Source organism: Dendrobates tinctorius, unplaced genomic scaffold (genome assembly GCF_039654945.1).
Source record: "Dendrobates tinctorius isolate UK_male_01 unplaced genomic scaffold, ASM3965494v1 ptg000082l, whole genome shotgun sequence".
Taxonomy (NCBI): Eukaryota; Metazoa; Chordata; class Amphibia; order Anura; family Dendrobatidae; genus Dendrobates; species Dendrobates tinctorius.
In genome coordinates, this window is record NW_027361750.1 from 7,987,368 (window position 1) to 8,007,422 (window position 20,055).

A 20,055-nucleotide genomic window follows, 5' to 3' on the forward strand; every position below is an offset into this window, starting at 1 on the left:
TCGCTATGTCACTTACCCCGCGTGCAGAGCATTGTAGTAGCTTAGATATCCATGCTTACGACCACTAACAGCTATCTAACTGTCCCTATATGAGTGGTCATAACCATGGATATCTAAGCTACTGCAATGCCTGCACATGGGGTAAGCGGCATAGCGAATCAGAAGAACTATACAATATTTCTAATTGGATGCAGTTGATAATATTATTACATCTAATACATATTGGGATAGGATCTTGGAAATGGGACTATCCCTTTGTAACTTTTTACCTGATGTTCTCTTGAATCTGTAATTGATTTATCTTATTCCAGTTCTCCTTTGCTGAGATATTGCCACTTTCTCTTTGTCTATAAATCTAGTCTTTTTAGCCAATTGGGTGAGGTCCCCAAGAAGACTCCCACCAAGAAGCGGTGAGGAGAACGCCCATTTGGCCAAAATAAAAAATAAAAAAATAGATTTATATACTGAGAAGAGGAGGCCATATCTCAGGAATGGAGAAGAGCAAGAACAAAAAACAAACAATACCCAATTCAGGAAAACAGGTAATTACATCAGGTAAAAAAAAAAAATACATGTTTATGGCAAATGACAGGTCCAATTGGAATTACTCTTTAAAGTGAACAGTTCGGTGAATAAGAAGCCTCAGGCTTCAGCTGCATAAACTGCGAGTCTTTGATATTTGATGGAGTTTATTCCAGGACACTGGTGACAGAACAAATGATGCAGAATGGTAAAGCGATGTGTTTGCAGGCTGTGACTTGGGTCGTGTGTAGCTGAAAGTAAGGGTCTGTGTGCGCCTCTAAAGCCACAAGAACAAATGTCAGATTTCAGGCATTTTACGCTCAGACTGCCCAATTAATAATTGACGTTAATCCTAAGTGATGGGATGCCACACAGCTATAAAACTATTCCCCCGTAATACAATACTCACTGCTTGTTCTGGTATAATATTATTGGGTATGCGTGATTGAATTTTTATCAGGCAATTTTATCAAAATACTTTTGACATTTGCAATTTTTCGGATGTAAATACAATGAAAAATATGAGATACAGAAGATTTATCAAAAGTGTCTAAAATTAAAATTCACAGAAACCAACCACACGGCAGCTTGTATTTTACCATGGCAGTTTAAAAAATGAAAGTTGAGCACCGATTGATTACCATGAGCACCAGTCAGTTTTTCTTTCAGATAGTTTTGGTAAATGAGGCGCAATGTATTCACACATAACAGTATGTGTGAGAACAACTGGAGCATTAAGGAGAGTATTAACACATGGCTCTGGAGAGGTTGATTTCTCCCAACCCCATACCACCTACCGGGCCCCCGGCCCCCCTTCTTTTACGTTAATTAAAGACACACGACAACCATTTTCTTTTGATAATAATGGCCACAGCAGCCTAATTGTTATTATTGGTAATTAAAGACACTTGGTGAGGTCCTCAAAGTTATGCCGGTCTGGTGGTTTTCTCAAATGGCATTCCCCCTTACCCCCAGCCTTACTCCTAGCCGCGTTTTCCTCCGACTCAGAAGCACCATGCACTGAGGGAAGGGGTTGCGCTCTTGACCATGTGATCCTGACGTTCTATCGCCGGGAATCACCCAATCCCATACTACTGTGAACCCGACATTCCATCGCCGGGTATCACCCGCCAACTTATGTTACTGTGATCCTGACGTTCCATCGCCAGGTATCACCCAAATCTCAAGTTAACGTGAATCAGACGTTCCATCGCTGGGTATCACCCAAATGTCCAGTTAATGTGAACCCGACGTTCCATCGCCAGGTATCACCCAAACTCACCAGACTACCACCACCTCAAATGAAGGAGATCCATGCATTTAAACAATCCCCAATACTAATTTTACCCAACTTTGAGGACCCACCAACACCTCTTGCTGTCCAGTCCTTCGGAGGTCAGAAAGGGCTTCACTAGCCCTGGTCAATCCTTTTGGCTACCTAACCCCACCTCTACTACCTATGTCATATCCCTTTTCTCCAGACCCCTACCCCTCGGCTCATCTTACACAACCCCCCTCAGCTGTACCTGTGTCGTCCTGCCCTCTCAGCATCATGTCAGCCTCCCCCTATCACTTTGTTACAATGTCCAGCTGATACTATACCAAGGAGGGAAGACATCAGCAATGATCTTATAGAAGCATTTGTCGCTTCCCATCATTCTGAGAAGGATAAAGCCATGATTTACAAACAATTTGGGGTCTATCATTCTACACCGAGAAATATCATTCACAACTGGAATACATTCAAGATAGCTGACATTGTTTCCAGAAGTGAATGTCCTGGCAAATTCACCCCAAGGTCATACCGTGTGATGTTCAAAGAAAACTGCAAAAACCCAAGAGCTACAGCTCAGATTCTAAAGGCCTAAGTTAACATTAAATGTTCAAATTCATGACAGAATGATTTGAAATAAAAAATCTAAGCATGTATGGCGCGTTTTTAAGGATTACCAAAAATAAAAACCTCTTTTATAAAAAAAATAAAAAAGTCAGCATGGCTTAAGTTTGTGAAGTTGCATCGGTAAAAACAAGACTTTTGGAACAATGTCCTTTGGGACAGATGAGACCATGGAGATGTTTGTCCATAATATCAAGTGCCATGTCTGTCAAAAACAAAACACAACGTAGCACAAAAATTTCTTACGAAATGTTCAGTTAGGAGAAAGGGTGAAGATCTGGGCTTATTTTGCAGCCAAAGGACCTGGGCACGTTGCATTTATTGAGTCGGCCATGAACTCTTCTTTGTACTAAAGTATTCTAGACTCAAATACAAGGCCATCCATCCAAACTCCATAGCCGGGCTGAAAGTGGGTCATGCAAAGGACAATGATCCCAAGCACATCAGCAAAGTACTTTGCAAAAGCTTTAAGTAGATGTGGAAATGCTGCAAAAAATGCTTACAGAAATAGAAGTGGTAGTAGTTTAATTCTAACAATTAAAATAATGCAAAGTGGATGAACATAAGAAAAATCTAAATCAAATCAACATTTGGTGTGACCACCCTTTACCTTCAAAACATTAATTCTCCTTGGTACACATGCACCCAGTGTTTGAAGGAACTCAGCAGGAAGGTTGTGCCAAATTTCAAGGAGAACTAACCCCACATCTTGGTGGTGGTTTTGAAAGGAAAGTAAGCATGATGTGTCTTTCATCTACAACACTACGTTTCCTTGGCTGACCACATCATCTATGCTTCTCAACATTGCCCTTTTCTTGGTGCTCTCAATGTTGAGAAATACAAGTAGATACTGATGCATCATGCAGTATCATCAGGGAGACTTCTGATTGGCGCCAAATTTATTCAGCTGCAGGACAACGACCCCAAACATACAGCCAATTTCATTAATGACTATCTTCAGCATAAAGTAGTAGTAGTCCTGGAAATGATGAAATAGCTCCCACAGAGCCCCAATCTCAACATTATTGAGTCTGTCTACGATTACATAAAGACAAAAGGATTTGTGCAACCCTACATCCACAGATCTGTGGTTAGTTCTCCAAGATATTTAGTACAACTTCTATTCTAAGTTCCTTTAAAAGCTGTGTGCAGATGTACCTAGAATGATTGATGCCGTGTAAAAGGCAGAGTGCGGTCACACCAAATATTGAATTTATTAAGATTTCAGTTTTATTCAATCACTTTGCAGTTGGGTCATTGATAAAATAAATTTAACACTTCTATTTATGAAAAGGATTCTTACTATGGAACCTTTTTTCTACACCTGCCTAAAACTTTTGCACGATACTTTAAATATAAATATATATACAATGGGTGAAATAAGTATTGAACAAATTGCCAATTTTCCTGTGTAAAAGGTGTTATTGACATGAAATTCTCACCAGATGTCAGTAACAACCCATCCAATCCACACAGGCAAAGGAATCACACCATAGATGTCCATATATCAAGTTATGTGTAATTATGAGAAATAACATAATAAAATGAGGAATCTGGTGATTCTAAATTTGCGCTGCCAAGTATCCAAACTAGGATCACAGACAGAAAGGTAGCATAATTGCGGTTTATTGCGTCAACCCATTTCAGGGTTCACATATAATTATGAGAAGTGACACAGGAGTAAAAGCATTGCACACCCTTAGTGAAATGTTTTTAATAGTCTGTACAAAAGCCTTTGTTAGTGATGACCGCTTCAAGACGCCTCCTGTATGGAGAAACTAGTCGCATGCATTGCTCAGGTGTGATTTCGGCCCAGTCTTCCACACAAACACTCTTCAAATAAAAGTTTCTGTGGGCTACTTCTATGAACTCTAAACTTTAGTTCCTTCCATGAATTTTCTATTGGATTCAGGTCAGAGGATTGGCGGGGCCATTCTAGCAGCTTTATTTTCTTTTTCTGAAACCGATTTAAGAGTTTCCTTGGCTGTGTGTTTGGGATCATTGTATTGCTAAAATGTCCACCCTCATTTAATCTCCTTCATCCTCGTAGATGACACCAGATTTTTATCAAGACTATCTTGGTACATTTATCCATTCATCCTTCATTCAATTTTATGAACTTCGCCAGTACTACAATTATGTTTAAAAACAGACCCACACCATGATGTCCCCACCTCCAAACTTCAGTTTTTGGCGTGATATGCAGTGCCTTTTGGCCTCCAAGCATGGTGTGTATTATGCCATCCAAAGTGTTCAATTTTGGTCACAGCTGACCAGACTATATTTCACAAGCTTGTCTAAATGTTGCTTGAACATGATTTTTGTTCAGCAATGGAGTCTTGCTTGGTAAGCGTATTGAAGCTTGTGTGCATTACTTATAGTTTTCTTTGAAACAATTTTACCTGCTGGTTCCAAGTCTTTCTGTAGCTCTCCACAGGTGGTCCTTGGTTCTTGAACATCTCTTCTGATAATTCTTTTAAATCCTCTGTCTGATATCTTGCAGGGAGCACCTTGTTGTGGCTGGTTAATGGTGAAATTATGTTCTTTCCACTTACGGATTATGGCCCCAACAGTGGGATCTTCATAAGTTTAGAAATTCTTATGTAACCAATGCCATCAGTATGTGTTGCAACAATAAGGTTGTGAAGGTCTTGAGACAGCTCACTGGTTTTACCCATCATGAGCTGTTTCTTGTGAGGCACCTTGGTATTGATAAGTATTGGAGAAGTGGAGGGCACCGCTCATAAATTTCAAAACAAGAGGGCTCACTAAGGGCCTGGAAAAAACATGACACAGAAGAGCAAGAAAAACATCTTTTTAAAAAAAATATCTTGGCCTTTTGGGACTGATAACTAATATGAATAATAAAATTAAAAAGGTTTTTCCATCAAAAAATCACGTCTATTTGTGATTGTTGCGTATATCATACCCTTTCTTACAAACATGTTAATACGGTTTTATGATTCTACTTTTGAACACTATTAAATTTGTGTTTATAGCTGTTCTTTCCAAGAACGATTGTGGGGATGGTTCCTAAGAATCTGTAGTCCGTATCTATTGAACTCCATTTGAATATGTGACTTTGGGCATTTCATCCGTTCCATATATGATATACTTTTTTTTGTTTTTGAGAACGACGCTGTTATCTTTGATATACCTGCTTCTGCGCCATGAGAGAGATATATATATATATATATATATATATATATATATATATATGTGTGTGACCCCAGCCTAACTCAGATTTTGTGTGTGTCTTACTCTTTATGTACCATTTTATTATGTTTATTACGTCGTGATATATACGTTTATCTGTGCTCTCTCAGCTTGTGTAGTATTTTTGATAAGGGGGCGATGCGTGCGTACATTCTCTTCCTGTATCCAACACAATCATGTTAGTGATCTATATGTGCGCACTGTCCTCCTTTCTTGTGGCTAAACCTTTCTAATATATTTCCGCCATTTTTTCTTTGCCGAATGGTAATGAGTTTACGAGTACTCTGCATGGACATATGTAGTCCCTAAGGTGATGTTCTTAATGCGTTCATACCACTATGTCTTTTTTGAGAGTGGCATGGCTAATTTTGACATGTGTTTTTGCGCCATGAGACATATATATGTTAATATGTGTGTTCCTATACTAGGAATGTTTATATAATATGATCATATCTGTGCTGTGAAATTATATATATCTATATTTGTGCCTTCTTAGTTTATTAGGTGTACATATTACATTAGGGGATGATGCGCATGCAATATATTTTTTCTGTACTCAATATGATCATATGAGTCCATTAGTTATTTACATGTGCACTTGTTGTAGTTGGACGTTCCTACACACCAGCGTTGTTTTGCTATGTCTTACGCATACGTGGTAATGAATTTTCTGAGTGTTCCACGTTGATATAGTAAAGCTCCTAAACATCGCGCAAGCGGATGTCTCTTATGCGCCTGCGCTATTTTGTCATGGTTGACGTGTGCGCAGTCCACTCTAATTGTATCCTGCATTTATTATGCTCTTTGCATATTTGATGCTCTATACGTGCGTGTATTTGTAGACACACACTGAGTGTAATAGGCAGAGGTCCTTAAATATGTTTGCGCTACAACGTTATGTTCAACGCGTGCGCAGTTGATTTTGACTGCTTTCTGCAATCATAACCTCCATTATGTCTCTGATGCTTTTTGCATGCCCCAGCGACAGAGCGGTGAGTATGTAATTTTTTTTTTTTTTAATTGCAGCAGCATATGGGGGTATTTATGGAGCATCTTCTTGGGCCAGCATTAACCCTTGTGCAGCAGCATATGGGGGTATTTATGGAGCATCTTCTTGGGCCAGCATTAACCCTTGTGCAGCAGCATATGGGGGTATTTATGGAGCATCTTCTTGGGCCAGCATTAACCCCTGTGCAGCAGCATATGGGGGTGTTTATGGAGCATTAACCCTTGTGCAGCAGCATATGGGGGGTATTTATGGAGCATCTTATGGGACAGCATTAACCCCTGTGCAGCAGCATATGGGGGTGTTTATGGAGCATCTTCTTGGGCCAGCATATGGGGGGTATTTATGGAGCATCATTAACCCTTGTGCAGCAGCATATTATGGGGGGTATTTATGGAGCATCTTATGGGGCAGCATTAACCCTTGTGCAGTAGCATATTATGGGGGGTATTTATGGAGCATCTTATGGGGCAGCATTAACCCTTGTGCAGCAGCATATGAGGGGTATTTATGGAGCATCTTCTTGGGCCAGCATTAACCCTTGTGCAGCAGCATCTGGGGGTATTTATGGAGCATCTTCTTGGGCCAGCATTAACCCTTATGCAGCAGCATATTATGGGGGGTATTTATGGGGCATTAACCCTTGTGCAGCATTAACCCTTGTGCAGCAGCATATGGGGGTATTTATGGAGCATCTTATGGGGCAGCATTAACCCCTGTGCAGCAGCATATGGGGGTGTTTATGGAGCATCTTCTTGGGCCAGCATATGGGGGTATTTATGGGGCAGCATTAACCCTTGCGCAGCAATATATGGGGGGTATTTATGGAGCATCTTATGGGGCAGCATTAACCATTGTGCAGCAGCATATGGGGGGTATTTATGGAGCATCATTAACCCTTGTGCAGCAGCATATTATGGGGGGTATTTATGGAGCATCTTATGGGGCAGCATTAACCCTTGTGCAGTAGCATATTATGGGGGGTATTTATGGAGCATCTTATGGGGCAGCATTAACCCTTGTACAGCAGCATATGGGGGTATTTATGGAGCATCTTCTTGGGCCAGCATTAACCCTTGTGTAGCAGCATATGGGTGGGTTTTTATCTATGGAGCATCTTCTTGGACCACCATTTAACCCTAGACTTATACGCGAGTCAATAAGTTTTCCCAGTTTTTTGTGGCAAAATTAGGGGGGTCGGCTTATACACGGATCAGCTTATACACGAGTATATACGGTACTCTTTTCTCATACGCTTTTTTTTTTTTTTTCTGTGGATCTCTGGGCCCACATGGTATTTCTCATATGCACTTTATAGCCACTGAAGTAATCTGATGCTGCTACATATGTATTTTATTTAAGATGTGCAATACATTTGACAGTGGCTTTATGTACTTATCTGGTTCTTTGGGAGATTAGTAGGAGTGGTAAGTCATTGCTTCTATAATAAGGCATGACTCATTGTAGGTCCTTTTTGTATTTTAAATGTTTTTAATATGCTTTGTGTGGTTTTTTTGCTTTTTGTAATATTATAACCTACTCAAAAAATGAATACACCAAACGGAGTCCAAAACATTAAGACTCAAATAAATGTATTACATAATTACAAATGTGTACCGTATACAGAACAAGACATAGTAAAATACCATAATATATAATTACAGCAAAATACATATAAAAAAGACATAGTGACCACTATAAATAGATAATCATACAAAAATGATAAGGATAATAATACTAATAAAGTGCATAATATATATAGGCTGAAAAATCAGCTACTCATAAAGTGCATATAAAATATATAGTATATAAATCCAAATCATATATACCCGTAATGTGTAGAGGGAGCCTGGACACATTGAGCCACACATTACGGGTATATATGATTTGGATTTATATACTATATATTTTCTATGCACTTTATGAGTAGCTGATTTTTCAGCCTATATATATTATGCACTTTATTAGTATTATTATCCTTGTATGATTATTTATAGTGGTCACTGTCTTTTTTATATGTATTTTGCTGTAATTATATATTATAGTATTTTACTATGTCTTGTTCTGTATACTCATTTGTAATTATGTAATAAATTTATTTGAGTCTTAATGTTTTGGACTCTGTTTGGTGTATTCATTTTTTGAGTAGGTTATTGTATTGATTATGAATATCCATTTATGCTTTACTATTTTGTGAATTTTCTTTCATTTAGTTGTTGGCCTTTTTGTAATATTGTCTAATAAAGTGTCATTAGTCTTTATATATACAATTGAGGTGCTCCTTTATATATGGGCATAATCTTTTTTCTTGCTCTTCTATGGCACTTTGGTATTGAGACACCTTGGCAATGAGACACCTTTTGTAGGCCATTAACTGAACCGGCTGATATTATTCTTCACTAAGTGGCAGGATTGCTTTCTAATTACTGATAGATTTCAGCTTTTATCATCACTTTCCATGGTCTTTTGCACTTCTTTTCTTCATGTGATCAATACTTTTTCCTTGTGTCATTTCTGATTGTTACACATAACTATAATTTATGGTTTGATTTCTTTCCCTGTGTGGATTGGATGGGTTGTTACCGACATCTGGTGAGAATTTCATGTCAATAGCACCTTTAGAAATATATTTACTTAGAAAATTGGAGAATTGTTCAATACTTATTTCATATAGATACACAAATATACGCACACTCCTCAACACTGAAATTGCAACACCAAGAAAGAAAACTTTGTGGAATTATGAAAATCACAGAAACAGTAGAAATGTTAAAGATAAGCAAATGTTGAAAAAAAAATGGGAAAAAATTAAAACATAATCGATTTATTCAGTATCATTGAACGCCACACACAGAATACTCGCGATGCGTCCTGCTTTTGCCTTGGACACAATGATGGATAGCGATTCCTCTGCAGACAACATGGGCAGCACCGTGAAATGATCTCCACAAAGGGAATGTGAAAGTGTCCCTGGAGCTGGTTTAGAACACAACAACACCACACTACATGTTGTTTGTGCTACTGGGAGCAGCCTGTGTGGCCTAAACATCTCCGGACTTGACTCAATCGAGCACATCAAGTCATTGATAAGTAATTGCACAGGGAGTGAATTTTTATTGTTTGCGTGTGCAAATGCTTTCAGCATGGAGGAACATTCATCAGACAGCCATTATTTACCTCAATCACAGTATAACACATTATATGGCTCTCATATGTGACACTGAACAAATGAAGATGTTTTGAAAATTTTGTTTCCATTTTTTCATAATTTGTATATCATTAACACGTCTTAACAAAAGCACATGTGAAAAAGACTTGGGTATACTAATAGATCACAGACTGAACATGAGTCAACAGTGTGATGCAGCAGCAAAAAGGCAAATGCCATTCTAGGATGTATTAACAGAAGCATACAGTCTAGATCACGTGAAGTCATTATTTCCCTCTACTCCTCTTTGGTCAGACCTCATCTGGAATACTGTGTCCAGTTTTGGGCGACACATTTTAAAAAAGACATCAACAAACTAGAGCAAGTTCAGAAAACAGCGAACAGAATGGTGACCGGTCTGCAAACCCTGTCTTATGAGGAAAGGTTGCAGGATTTGGGAATGTTTAGCTTGCAGAAGAGAAGACTGAGAGGAGACTTAATAGCTGTCTACAAATATTTCAAGGGCTGTCACATTGTAGAAGGATCATCTTTATTCTCATTTGCGCAAGGAAAGACTAGAAGCAATGGGATGAAACTGAATGAGAGGAGACACAGATTTGATATTAGAAAAAACTTTTTGACAGAGTGATCAATGAGTGGAACAGGCTGCCAAGAGAGGTGGTGAGTTCTCCTTCAATGGAAGTCTTCAAACAGAGGCTGGACAGACATCTGTCTGGGATGATTTAGTGACCAGATGGCCCAGGAGGTCCTTTCCAACTCTACTTTTCTATGATTCTTATGCATCCAAGGTAGTCACCAAAACCCTTTTGTATACAAATCGAAAAACTGGGGATAGCACTCCAAAGTCAGACAGTGCGAAAACTAATTTTGTACAATGTTTTGGCTCAAAATGGCAGAGCCTTTCTCAAAGGGACGTCTGTCCTGTTTATGAATCTGTCACAGGTTGGACCAGGGAAGAGCTTGGAGTATCATCCTATGGTGACTGCGATACAAAGTTGCAACGGTTTCCAAATGTCTTGCCATAGACTCATGTGTAGAGATGAGTGGATCTTATGTAAAAGGAATCCACTGGCTTTGATTAATTTTCACTCAATGCTGTATTCATTGTCCACAGCAATGAATGAGTGTGCAGCTTTCATTTTTCAAAAATTTTTGCAAAATGGCCAATTTTAGTTATTTTTTTCTCCACAGCTTATCAAAAAAATCACGGACAGACAATATTTCTAGATTATACAGCTCTGGCAAAAATTAAGAGACCACCACATCAAATCCCTGTCATGGGCAGCCCATTCTCCAGACCTGAACCCCACTGAAAACCTCTGGAATGTAATCAACAGGATGATGGATAGTCAAAAGCCATCAAACAAGAAGAACTGCTTACATTTTTTCACCAGAAGCATTGTGATAGACTGGTGGAAAGCATGCCAAGACACATGACAGCTGTTTTTAAAAATCATGGTTATTCCACAAAATATTGATTTCTGAACTCTTCCTCAGTTAGAACATTAGTATTGTTTTTTCTAAATGATTATGAACTTGTTCTCTTTGCATTATTTGAGGTCCAAAAGCACTGTTTTTATTCTTTTTTTAATTTTGACCATTTCTCCTTTCCAAAAAAAAAAAAAATTTTGCTTGGAAATTAGGAGACATGTTGTCAGAAGTTTGTAGACTAAAAGAACAATTTATATTACTCAAAAATCTAGCTATAAAGAGAAAAATCAGACAAACTGAACATTTGGAATTGGTCTCTTAATTTTTGCCAGCGCTGTAAGTGATCCATGTCTACAGCCCGTAATTCTGATATGAAGACACCATCTGCATCACTGTAATCTGTAAAATGATGATAATTACAGTCAAACTTAATCTGTATAAGTTTCTTCAGCTTCAAAAAAAATCACGAACACCTTCAATTTTTTTTACAGACATGGCAAAATATAGACCAATTTTTACGGACTATCCTGGAACCAAAGAGGTTTTCTTTTCAACATGTTTTCCCATCAAAAACTTGGTGTAAGCACTTTGATGAATTGGCCCCAATGTGTACACAACCATATGAATGTTCTGAGTACATATGTCTAATTCTCACCTGAGAGTCACTATGATGGCCGAGGGTTGTGCACATGCTGTGATAAGAGAGACAATGAAGAGGAATATCAAAAATGGAATGAGCGTGTTGCAAGTTCGATCACATTTTCCTGATACAGCATAGCCGTTTTCATTTAGATAAGTCTTAACAATGACCACTCGTAGTTGGCTTCGTTGACCGACTGTGGGTGTAGTAATAACCTGTCGACTCTGGACACAAGCACATTCAGTATAATTCTTCACCTAAGACAGAAGCACATGCACCATTATTTCTGAATGTACTAGGAATTTTTGAGTCACAGTCCTGAAAAATTAAACAAATATGTTATATTTTCATACAAAATAAATTATTGGTCACATACAAACTTATCAAATTGTGAAACATGTAGGGTTGCATCATAATATGCGGGTAATATTTCCAAAGCTTTGGGTGTCTTTTTAATAGGAAACAAAATCAGTTACAGTTGAAACCGGAAGTTTTACATACACTATGTAAAAAAAAAAAATATGTATGTTTTTCTCAATATCTGACATGAAATAATACACCTTTCCCATTTTAGGTCAATTAGGATTACCATAACTATTAATATTTGCCAAATGCCAGAATAAAGAGAGAGAATGTTTTCAGACATTTTTATTACTCACTGCAAAGTCAAAAGATTACTATGCCTTTAAACAATTCTGGACTGCCCATATGATGATGTCATGGGTTTGGAAACTCTTTTGGCAACATCTGAGTTAATTAATTAGAGACACACCTGTGGATAACCATAATTTAATGCACACCTGAATCACACTGCTTCTTTGTGTAGCATCATGGAAAAGGCTCAAGAAATCAGCCAAGATAACAGGAAGAGAATTGTGGACTTGCACGTCTTTCTCATCCTTGGGTACAATTTCAAGATACCTTACTGTGCCTCGTTCATCTGTACAAACAATTATACACAAGTACAAACAAGATGGAAATGTCTAGCCATCATACTACTCAGGAAGGAGATGGGTACTGTGTCCCAGAGATGAACATGCTTTGTTTCAACATGTGCATATCAACCCAAGGACAAAAGCAATAGACCTTGCGAAGATGATGGTGGAAGCTGGTAAGATTGTGTCAATATCCAGAGTGAAATGAGTACTGAATCAACATGGGCTGAAAAGCCACTCTGCCAGGAAGAAACCATTATTCCAAAAGAAACACAAAAACAAAACCAATATTTGCAAATGCACACAGGAACAAAGACCTTAATTTTTGGAGACATGTCCTGTGGTCTGATGAAACGAAAATTGAACATTTTGGGCATAATGACCATTGTTACGTTTGGAGGAAAAAGGGAGAAGCTTGGAAACCTAAGAACACCATCCCAACTGTGAAACACAGGGGTGGCAGCTTCATGTTGTGGGGTTGTTTTGCTGCAGGAGGGACTGCTGCACTTCACAAAGTAGATGGCATCATGAGAAAAGAAGATTATGTGGCAATACTGAAGCAACATTTCAACACATCAGCCAGGAAGTTAAAGCTTGGGCAGAAATGGGTATTTCAAATGGACAATGACCAGAAGCATTCTGCCAAAATGGTAACAAAGTGGCTTATCGATAACAAAGTCAATGTTTTGAAGTGACAAAGCCCTGATCTCAATCCTATTGAAAATTTACAGGCAAAGCTGAAAAGACTGGTGTAAGCAAGGTGACCTACAAACCTGGACCAGTTACACCAGTTTTGTCAGGAGGAATGGACCCAAATTCCGACCAACTATTGTGAGAAACTTGAGGAAGGATATCCCAAACATTTGACCCAAGTCATTCAGTTTAAGGGCAATGGTACCAAATACTAATAAAATGTATGTAAACTTTTTACTTCGCAGTAAGTAATAAAAATGCCTTAAACCATTCTCTCTCATTATTCTGGCACTAGGCAAATATTAATAATTATGGTATTCCTAATTGACCTAAAATGGGAAAGTTTTATTCTGATTTCATGTCAGATATTGAGAAAAACAAGCATATGTGTCTTTTATATAGTGTATGTAAACTTCTGGCTTCAATTGTATATAAATAAAAAAACATACCGTACATAAAATGAGGGAATGTGCTAAGATACATAAAAACCTTATACTAATCTATTGATTTGTCCATATCTACAGTTCTGCTGCAATGGGCAGTGGGGGTATCATACTGTGTAGGGAGCATCATATTAAGTGGGGAACTGTGTTGGCATCATACTGTGTAGGGGGCTGTGGAAGAATCATACTATGTGAAAGGGATATCACAACATAATAGTGTGTGGGGGACTCATATAGTCTATAGAAGTATGTGGGGGCATCATGATTTCTGTGGGGTATCATACTTTGTGGGGAGCAGTGGGTGTATTATACTGTGTATGGGGCAGTGGGGTACTATATTGAGTGTATCATACTATGTTGGGTGCTGTGGAGTGTCATATTATTTATATGGTGTTGGGGACATCATACTGTGTGGGGGAATCATACTGTGTATGGGAGTATTTGGGGGGTATCATACTGTGTGAGGGGCAGTGGAAGCATCATTCTGTGTGGATGGCTGTGAGGCAATCATACTGTTTTGGGGGCTGTGGTAGAATCATACTGTGTGGGTGAATCATACTGAGTGAGGGGAAGACTGTGGGCCATGATACTGTGTGGAAGTGGCTGGGAATGTATGATACTGTGAGAGATGAGGGGCATCATAGTGTGTGTGTGGGGTACTGTGGAGGAATTATACTGTCTGTGGGTGGAGCTGTGTTATCAATATTCTGTGTGTGGGAACTATAGGGGTATCATACTGTGTGTGAGGGGCAAAAGTTGTATTATACTGTATGGGAAGCTGTGGGGTCATCAGTGTAGGGGTGAATGAGGGCATCATACTGTGTGGGAGGATCAGTGGGAGTATCATTCTGTGTGGGAGCATCATACTGTGTGGGTGAATCATACTGAGTGAGGGGAAGACTGTGGGCCATTATACTGTGTGGAAGTGGCTGGGAATGTATGATACTGTGAGAGATGAGGGGCATCATAGTATGTGTGTGGGGTACTGTGGAGGAATTATACTGTCTGTGGGTGGAGCTGTGTTATCAATATTCTGTGTGTGGGAACTATAGGGGTATCATACTGTGTGTGAGGGGCAAAAGGTGTATTATACTGTATGGGAAGCTGTGGGGTCATCAGTGTAGGGGTGAATGAGGGCATCATACTGTGTGGGAGGATCAGTGGGAGTATCATTCTGTGTGGGAGCATCATACTGTGTGGAGGTGACTAGGGGCATCCTATTGTGTGTAGTGGGCTGTGGAGGCATCCTACTATGTGTGGAGGCATGATACTGCGTGGGTGGGCCTTAGGGGCATTATATTGTCTGGAAGGAGATATGGGGACTCCATATTGTGTGTGGAGCTGTTGACCAAGATACACTATTTATATATACTTAAGGAGTAACATAAGTAGTATGACTTACTGCTTTTTATGAACTTTATAAAAAGCAGTTAATTAGAGTTTTGATTAGCTGATAATGGCAAGAACACGTTACAATAAGCCCTATCATAACATAGATTAGCAGGAGCAGTTAGTTAGTCAACAGATTTATATCTGCTCAATAATAAGCGATACAAATATAAAGTATGAAGTTCTTTGTAGCTTCCAGACCCCGATTAACTAAGAATATATTATATAGATACAGTATATGTAACTGATACGGCAGGTTCTGACACACGGTTTAATCAGTAATCAGACACATAACACAATAAGTCAAGCAGGAGAAGTATATAAAGCTGCAGCTTGGCCATCAGACATAGGAGAAACAATAATATTAATAATTTAATATTCCCATCAGCACCGTCCCATAGACTAACATTGGTCATGGGTGCGACCTGATGTTTTTTCAAATCCATCTGGGACCAACAATACGGTCAGTCGTCTACACCTGCAAGAAGGATACTTTCAGCAGGAAGCACATTCTCATTGTCTATGTTATTTCATTAATTGTGTCATAATTGCAGGGTACAGGAACAGCCTTGGCCACAATTCCAAAAATCTGTCTGTCCTCACTAATGGCTGGAAACAGATAGCAGACAAGTAGCTAACATTTTGTACTTACAGCAATGCTTTGATTTCTCACAGTGATGCATCCAGCGAGACAAGGATTGAAGTATGTAATTCCATCTGATCCACACACTGGCTCGTATTCATGAATTTTACAACCGCAGTTAACATTACAGCCACCTGTTAGATTCCTGTGTGACATCGTCAGTGTGGGACTGCACAAGAGATAAATTACAGAGAAAAAAGAAAGGAACTGAGTCCAAAGCTACATTTAAATAACAACTTTTATTGTGAAAGACAATGAAGGAGCAAGACAAGTAAAGGCATTAAAAAAACAGATGAAGAGACACTATCATTATCACCGGATACAAGAAGCACCCTGAGCAGTGGGGTTAGTGGTAAATAGGGGTAAAGGTGATAAATTCCCTCATGGTGGGCAAGTAGAGTTTGTATGAAAAAGACATAATGAGCCCTCCAAACCCCCTTTCAATAACCATAACCTAGGAATGTAATCCTCATACTCTTCATAAGTGATGGAGTGGGGTGGAGGAAACAAGATAAATCTATTGCACTTGGCCCATTCAAGTAATTAGAAGGTTAAAACATACCCATCATTGCAACCACCAGCAGCCCGCTGACCAGGAGAGCCACGACGCACGTTTCGCGGTATAACCGCTTCCTCGGGGGCGTGGCTAAAGTAGTGACAATTGCCCAGTTATATACCAAATACAAGCAGTCACATGTGATCAAAGATCCAATCCCGAGAGATAAATTACAGTACGGACACAAAGTTACTTAACATGTTGCATTAAGACACTTACCATAAGGTCCATTATAAAGGATTTCGGGAACTTGTGGAGCTCCAGCAATTGTGGAGCTACAAGTTCTTGTTCTCCTTAGTGACAAATGCAAAAGCGATTAGCATTTCGCCATAGAAATAAAATAATAATAACACATAATCTGTAACTATAAAACCATGAGTTGTTAAAACGAGTTGCATATTTGTTACAGGGGGTGTCCAATACTGAAAAAGCCCCGTACAATTATCTATTTTTAAGCCCTAACCACTTCTGTAACTTGTGTGGTGTAATGACCGCTGTGTCCACTAGGGGGCGCTGTGCGGATGTCCTAGGAGAAAGGATGAATGGCAGAATCATGAAGGACCGTTATGTATCTCAAGGTGGGTGGCCTTGAGATGGAGACTGATGCATTTATTGACCAGCAGTGATACTGCTGAGGTGTCATTTCTACGTGTTAGGGAGAAGTCTCCAGGTAACTAGAGAGTTGGGTGGGCCTGGTTACCTACAAACCCACCCAAGGGATGTGTCAGGAAACGCCTGTAGTAAAGATGTGTGAGTGCTTGAAGGACCTGTGATGAGGCCATAGCCATATGACCCGGTGGGTGTGGCTACGGACAATATAAGGCAGCCAGGGTAGGTCACATGTGTATGCAGGGACCTGGTTGGTCCAGAGCGGAAGGTCCCGCTAGAAGAGTTGTCTCCTGGCACACAGCAAGAGAAGTGGCTGTGTGGAATGGTTGCCAGCGTCTGGGAGTTCCCAGAGGAAGGAAAGGAACGTCTGCAGTGAGCTGTAACTGCCATGAGGTAAACCCTGAGAAGGGTGAGGAATCTGTGAGGCTGAAGAGCCTGAGTACTGGATATTGAGACCCTGTGTGACCATAGGCTTAACAGAGGACAGCTCTGTAATGGACACTATGCTGTTGATATGAGCTGTATGTTATTGGTCACAGTTTATGCTGCATAATAAACCGCAGGGACTGATATAGCTTTATGAAAACCTGTGCCGGACGTGATAATTCGCTGCCAAGCAAGTGTTCCTCAACCCTGAATGACAGCGCTACCTCACAAATGGTGGAGAATTGCAAAGGGCAATATTGTAGCCTTGTTGCTAGGGGCAACGGAAAAGGACTGCAAAACTCAGTTGCTAAGGGCTGCGGTTCTAACAGCACATGTTGCAGTGCTGGCAACACTGAGCCAGGAGGGCTGACGGTTGTGAAAGCCGTGTGATATACTGACAGCAGGTCAGTGAAAGAGACTGGTGATTGCTAGGGTGCCTCTGCGGATAAGAGGTACCCGAGGACCTTTGTGGCCGACACAGGTAACGGACTGGTGTTCGCTGTTGTACTGACCTGGGTCAGTGAGCAAGGTCCCGGAGGGTCAGTGTTGGGAGGTTCTGGGAGAAGAATCAGATCCCTGGAACACGTGGTATGACCTTGGACCTGGTGAGGCGTGATTGCTGGGCAGTCTCAGGCGGAGACGGATGTCCTGAATAGCACCCGCTGAGCCCTGGACCTGGTGGGGCCGGTGTTGGGAAACCCTGGGAGGAGAGTTAGCTCCCTGAATAGCACCCGCTGCGCCCTGTGTGTTGGACGGTCTCAGGCGGAGACTGTATGTCCTGAATAGCACACAGCCAGGACACGTGAGTTTTTGTGTGGTGTTTTTTCTTTTTTTTTTTCTCAAATCAGCCTGCGGTGGCTCAGTGGGAGTCACGAAGGGGACAAGCGGCTTCCGGTAACTCGGCGGGGTTACGAAGGGGTCAAGCGGCTTCCGGTGGATCGGCGGGTCCACGAAGACGGCGCAGCAGGAACTGCAGTGACACCGGCAGCTGCTTGTGAACGGCAGCTGGAAGTGCCAGTAATTTGTGACAGCAGGAGCTGTGGCAGCGCCCGAAGGAACTGGTGTGGTGTTGTGCTTATAGGGCCAGTACCAGCCACAAAAAAAAAAAACTGTACTGTGTGAACTGTGGCATAAGAAGTTCTGCAGAACAGACATGGGGAAATCCAGAAAGGGGGCGGTGGCCCAAATCGGGGTGGTAGCCCAAAAGGGGGTGGAGTCCCAAAAGGGAACGGTGACCCAAATTGGGGTGGTAACCCAAAAGGGGGTGGAGTCCCAAAAGGGGGCGGTGACCCAAATTGGGGTGGAAACCCAAAAGGGTCTGGAGTCCCAAAAGGAGGCGGTGACCCAAATCGGAGTAGTAACCCAAAAAGGGGTGGAGTCCCAGGAGGGGGCGGCGACCCAAATTGGGAAGGTTCAGGAAATAGCAGCACTGCTTGCCTCAGTGGGTATGTCTTGGGAACCGCAGTGTGGATGTATGTCTTGGGAGGAATGCGGTGTGTCGTTTCCTGATAACGACGGGCCACAGGTGTGTATCATGATGCTGCACCAAGAAGGAGTCCCTGTTAGGCTGGACTCAAAGAGTCAGGTGACTGACAGGAACTCCGCTCGTTTTAGCGCTGACCGAGAAAAACGTCAGAGTTCGCTGCGTCCACGGGGTCATTGTGAATTATAAGGTGGACAGAGTCCTGATTGAGATGACAAAGGGGGAGTGCCAAGGTGGTAGTATGCCACCAAACTTAGTGCATACCTTTGAGAGGCGCCGGGACTTTGTCATGTTTAAAGATGTGGGGCAGGAGGATAGAGACGTTTCTACTGTAGGGCTAGCAGACACTGAGACGCTGACGCCTCCTAACGTGGACAGGCCAGACATAGGGGCAACCGGAGAAAAAATTGCTTCAGACGAATTTACTGACCTGAAGTCACCTGAAGGGTACCACAGTGTGAATGAGAATGGTGTGGTAAACAAAAAGAGCGGAGCTGACACACGGATAGAGAGTGTCTTGGGGGTTCACCGTACGATGTGGTGTGACTGTGACGTGTTGTTGCCAGTAGCCACCACTAAGACAGAATCTAATGCTGTGCTGACTGAAACTCGTGACAGGACTGATGGTAACCTAATCGAGAAGATAACGGGAGTAGAAACACGGTCAGAGGGTGACTGGAGGGTTCACTCAACTGACGGGACTCACTCAGCGGTACCCTTTGACGATATAATTAAAGAATTAGTGGTGCGACATGTGCTGGCCAAAAGAGAACAAAGATCAGGAGATATAGTTAATAAAAGAGACACTGGAAGAACATGTCAAACGAGAAGGAATCTTGAGACAATTGGCCAAGCACAAGGTGAAGGGGCTCGAGAAAGAAGTCTTGGAGCTCAGAGGTCACCTGTCCACCTGGCAAAGTGTGAACAAGGGCCTTAAAGAGGAGATGGAAGAACTCAGAGGAATAGTAAAAGGTCTTCTGCGGGAGAAGATGGACGA

General features: G+C 40.9%; 1 protein-coding gene across 1 annotated transcript in view; it reads right to left on the reverse strand.

Annotated features, from left to right (window-relative positions):
- SLCO5A1 (solute carrier organic anion transporter family member 5A1) overlaps positions 1 to 20,055 on the reverse strand; it is a 189,126-nt gene that overhangs the window by 13,809 nt on the left and 155,262 nt on the right. The window contains exons 7-8 of the mRNA XM_073583864.1: positions 15,994 to 16,153; positions 11,897 to 12,138 (exon numbers count right to left, since the gene is read on the reverse strand). Coding sequence (XP_073439965.1) covers positions 11,897 to 12,138; positions 15,994 to 16,153 — 402 coding nt within the window. The remainder of the gene's footprint in view (positions 1 to 11,896; positions 12,139 to 15,993; positions 16,154 to 20,055) is intronic.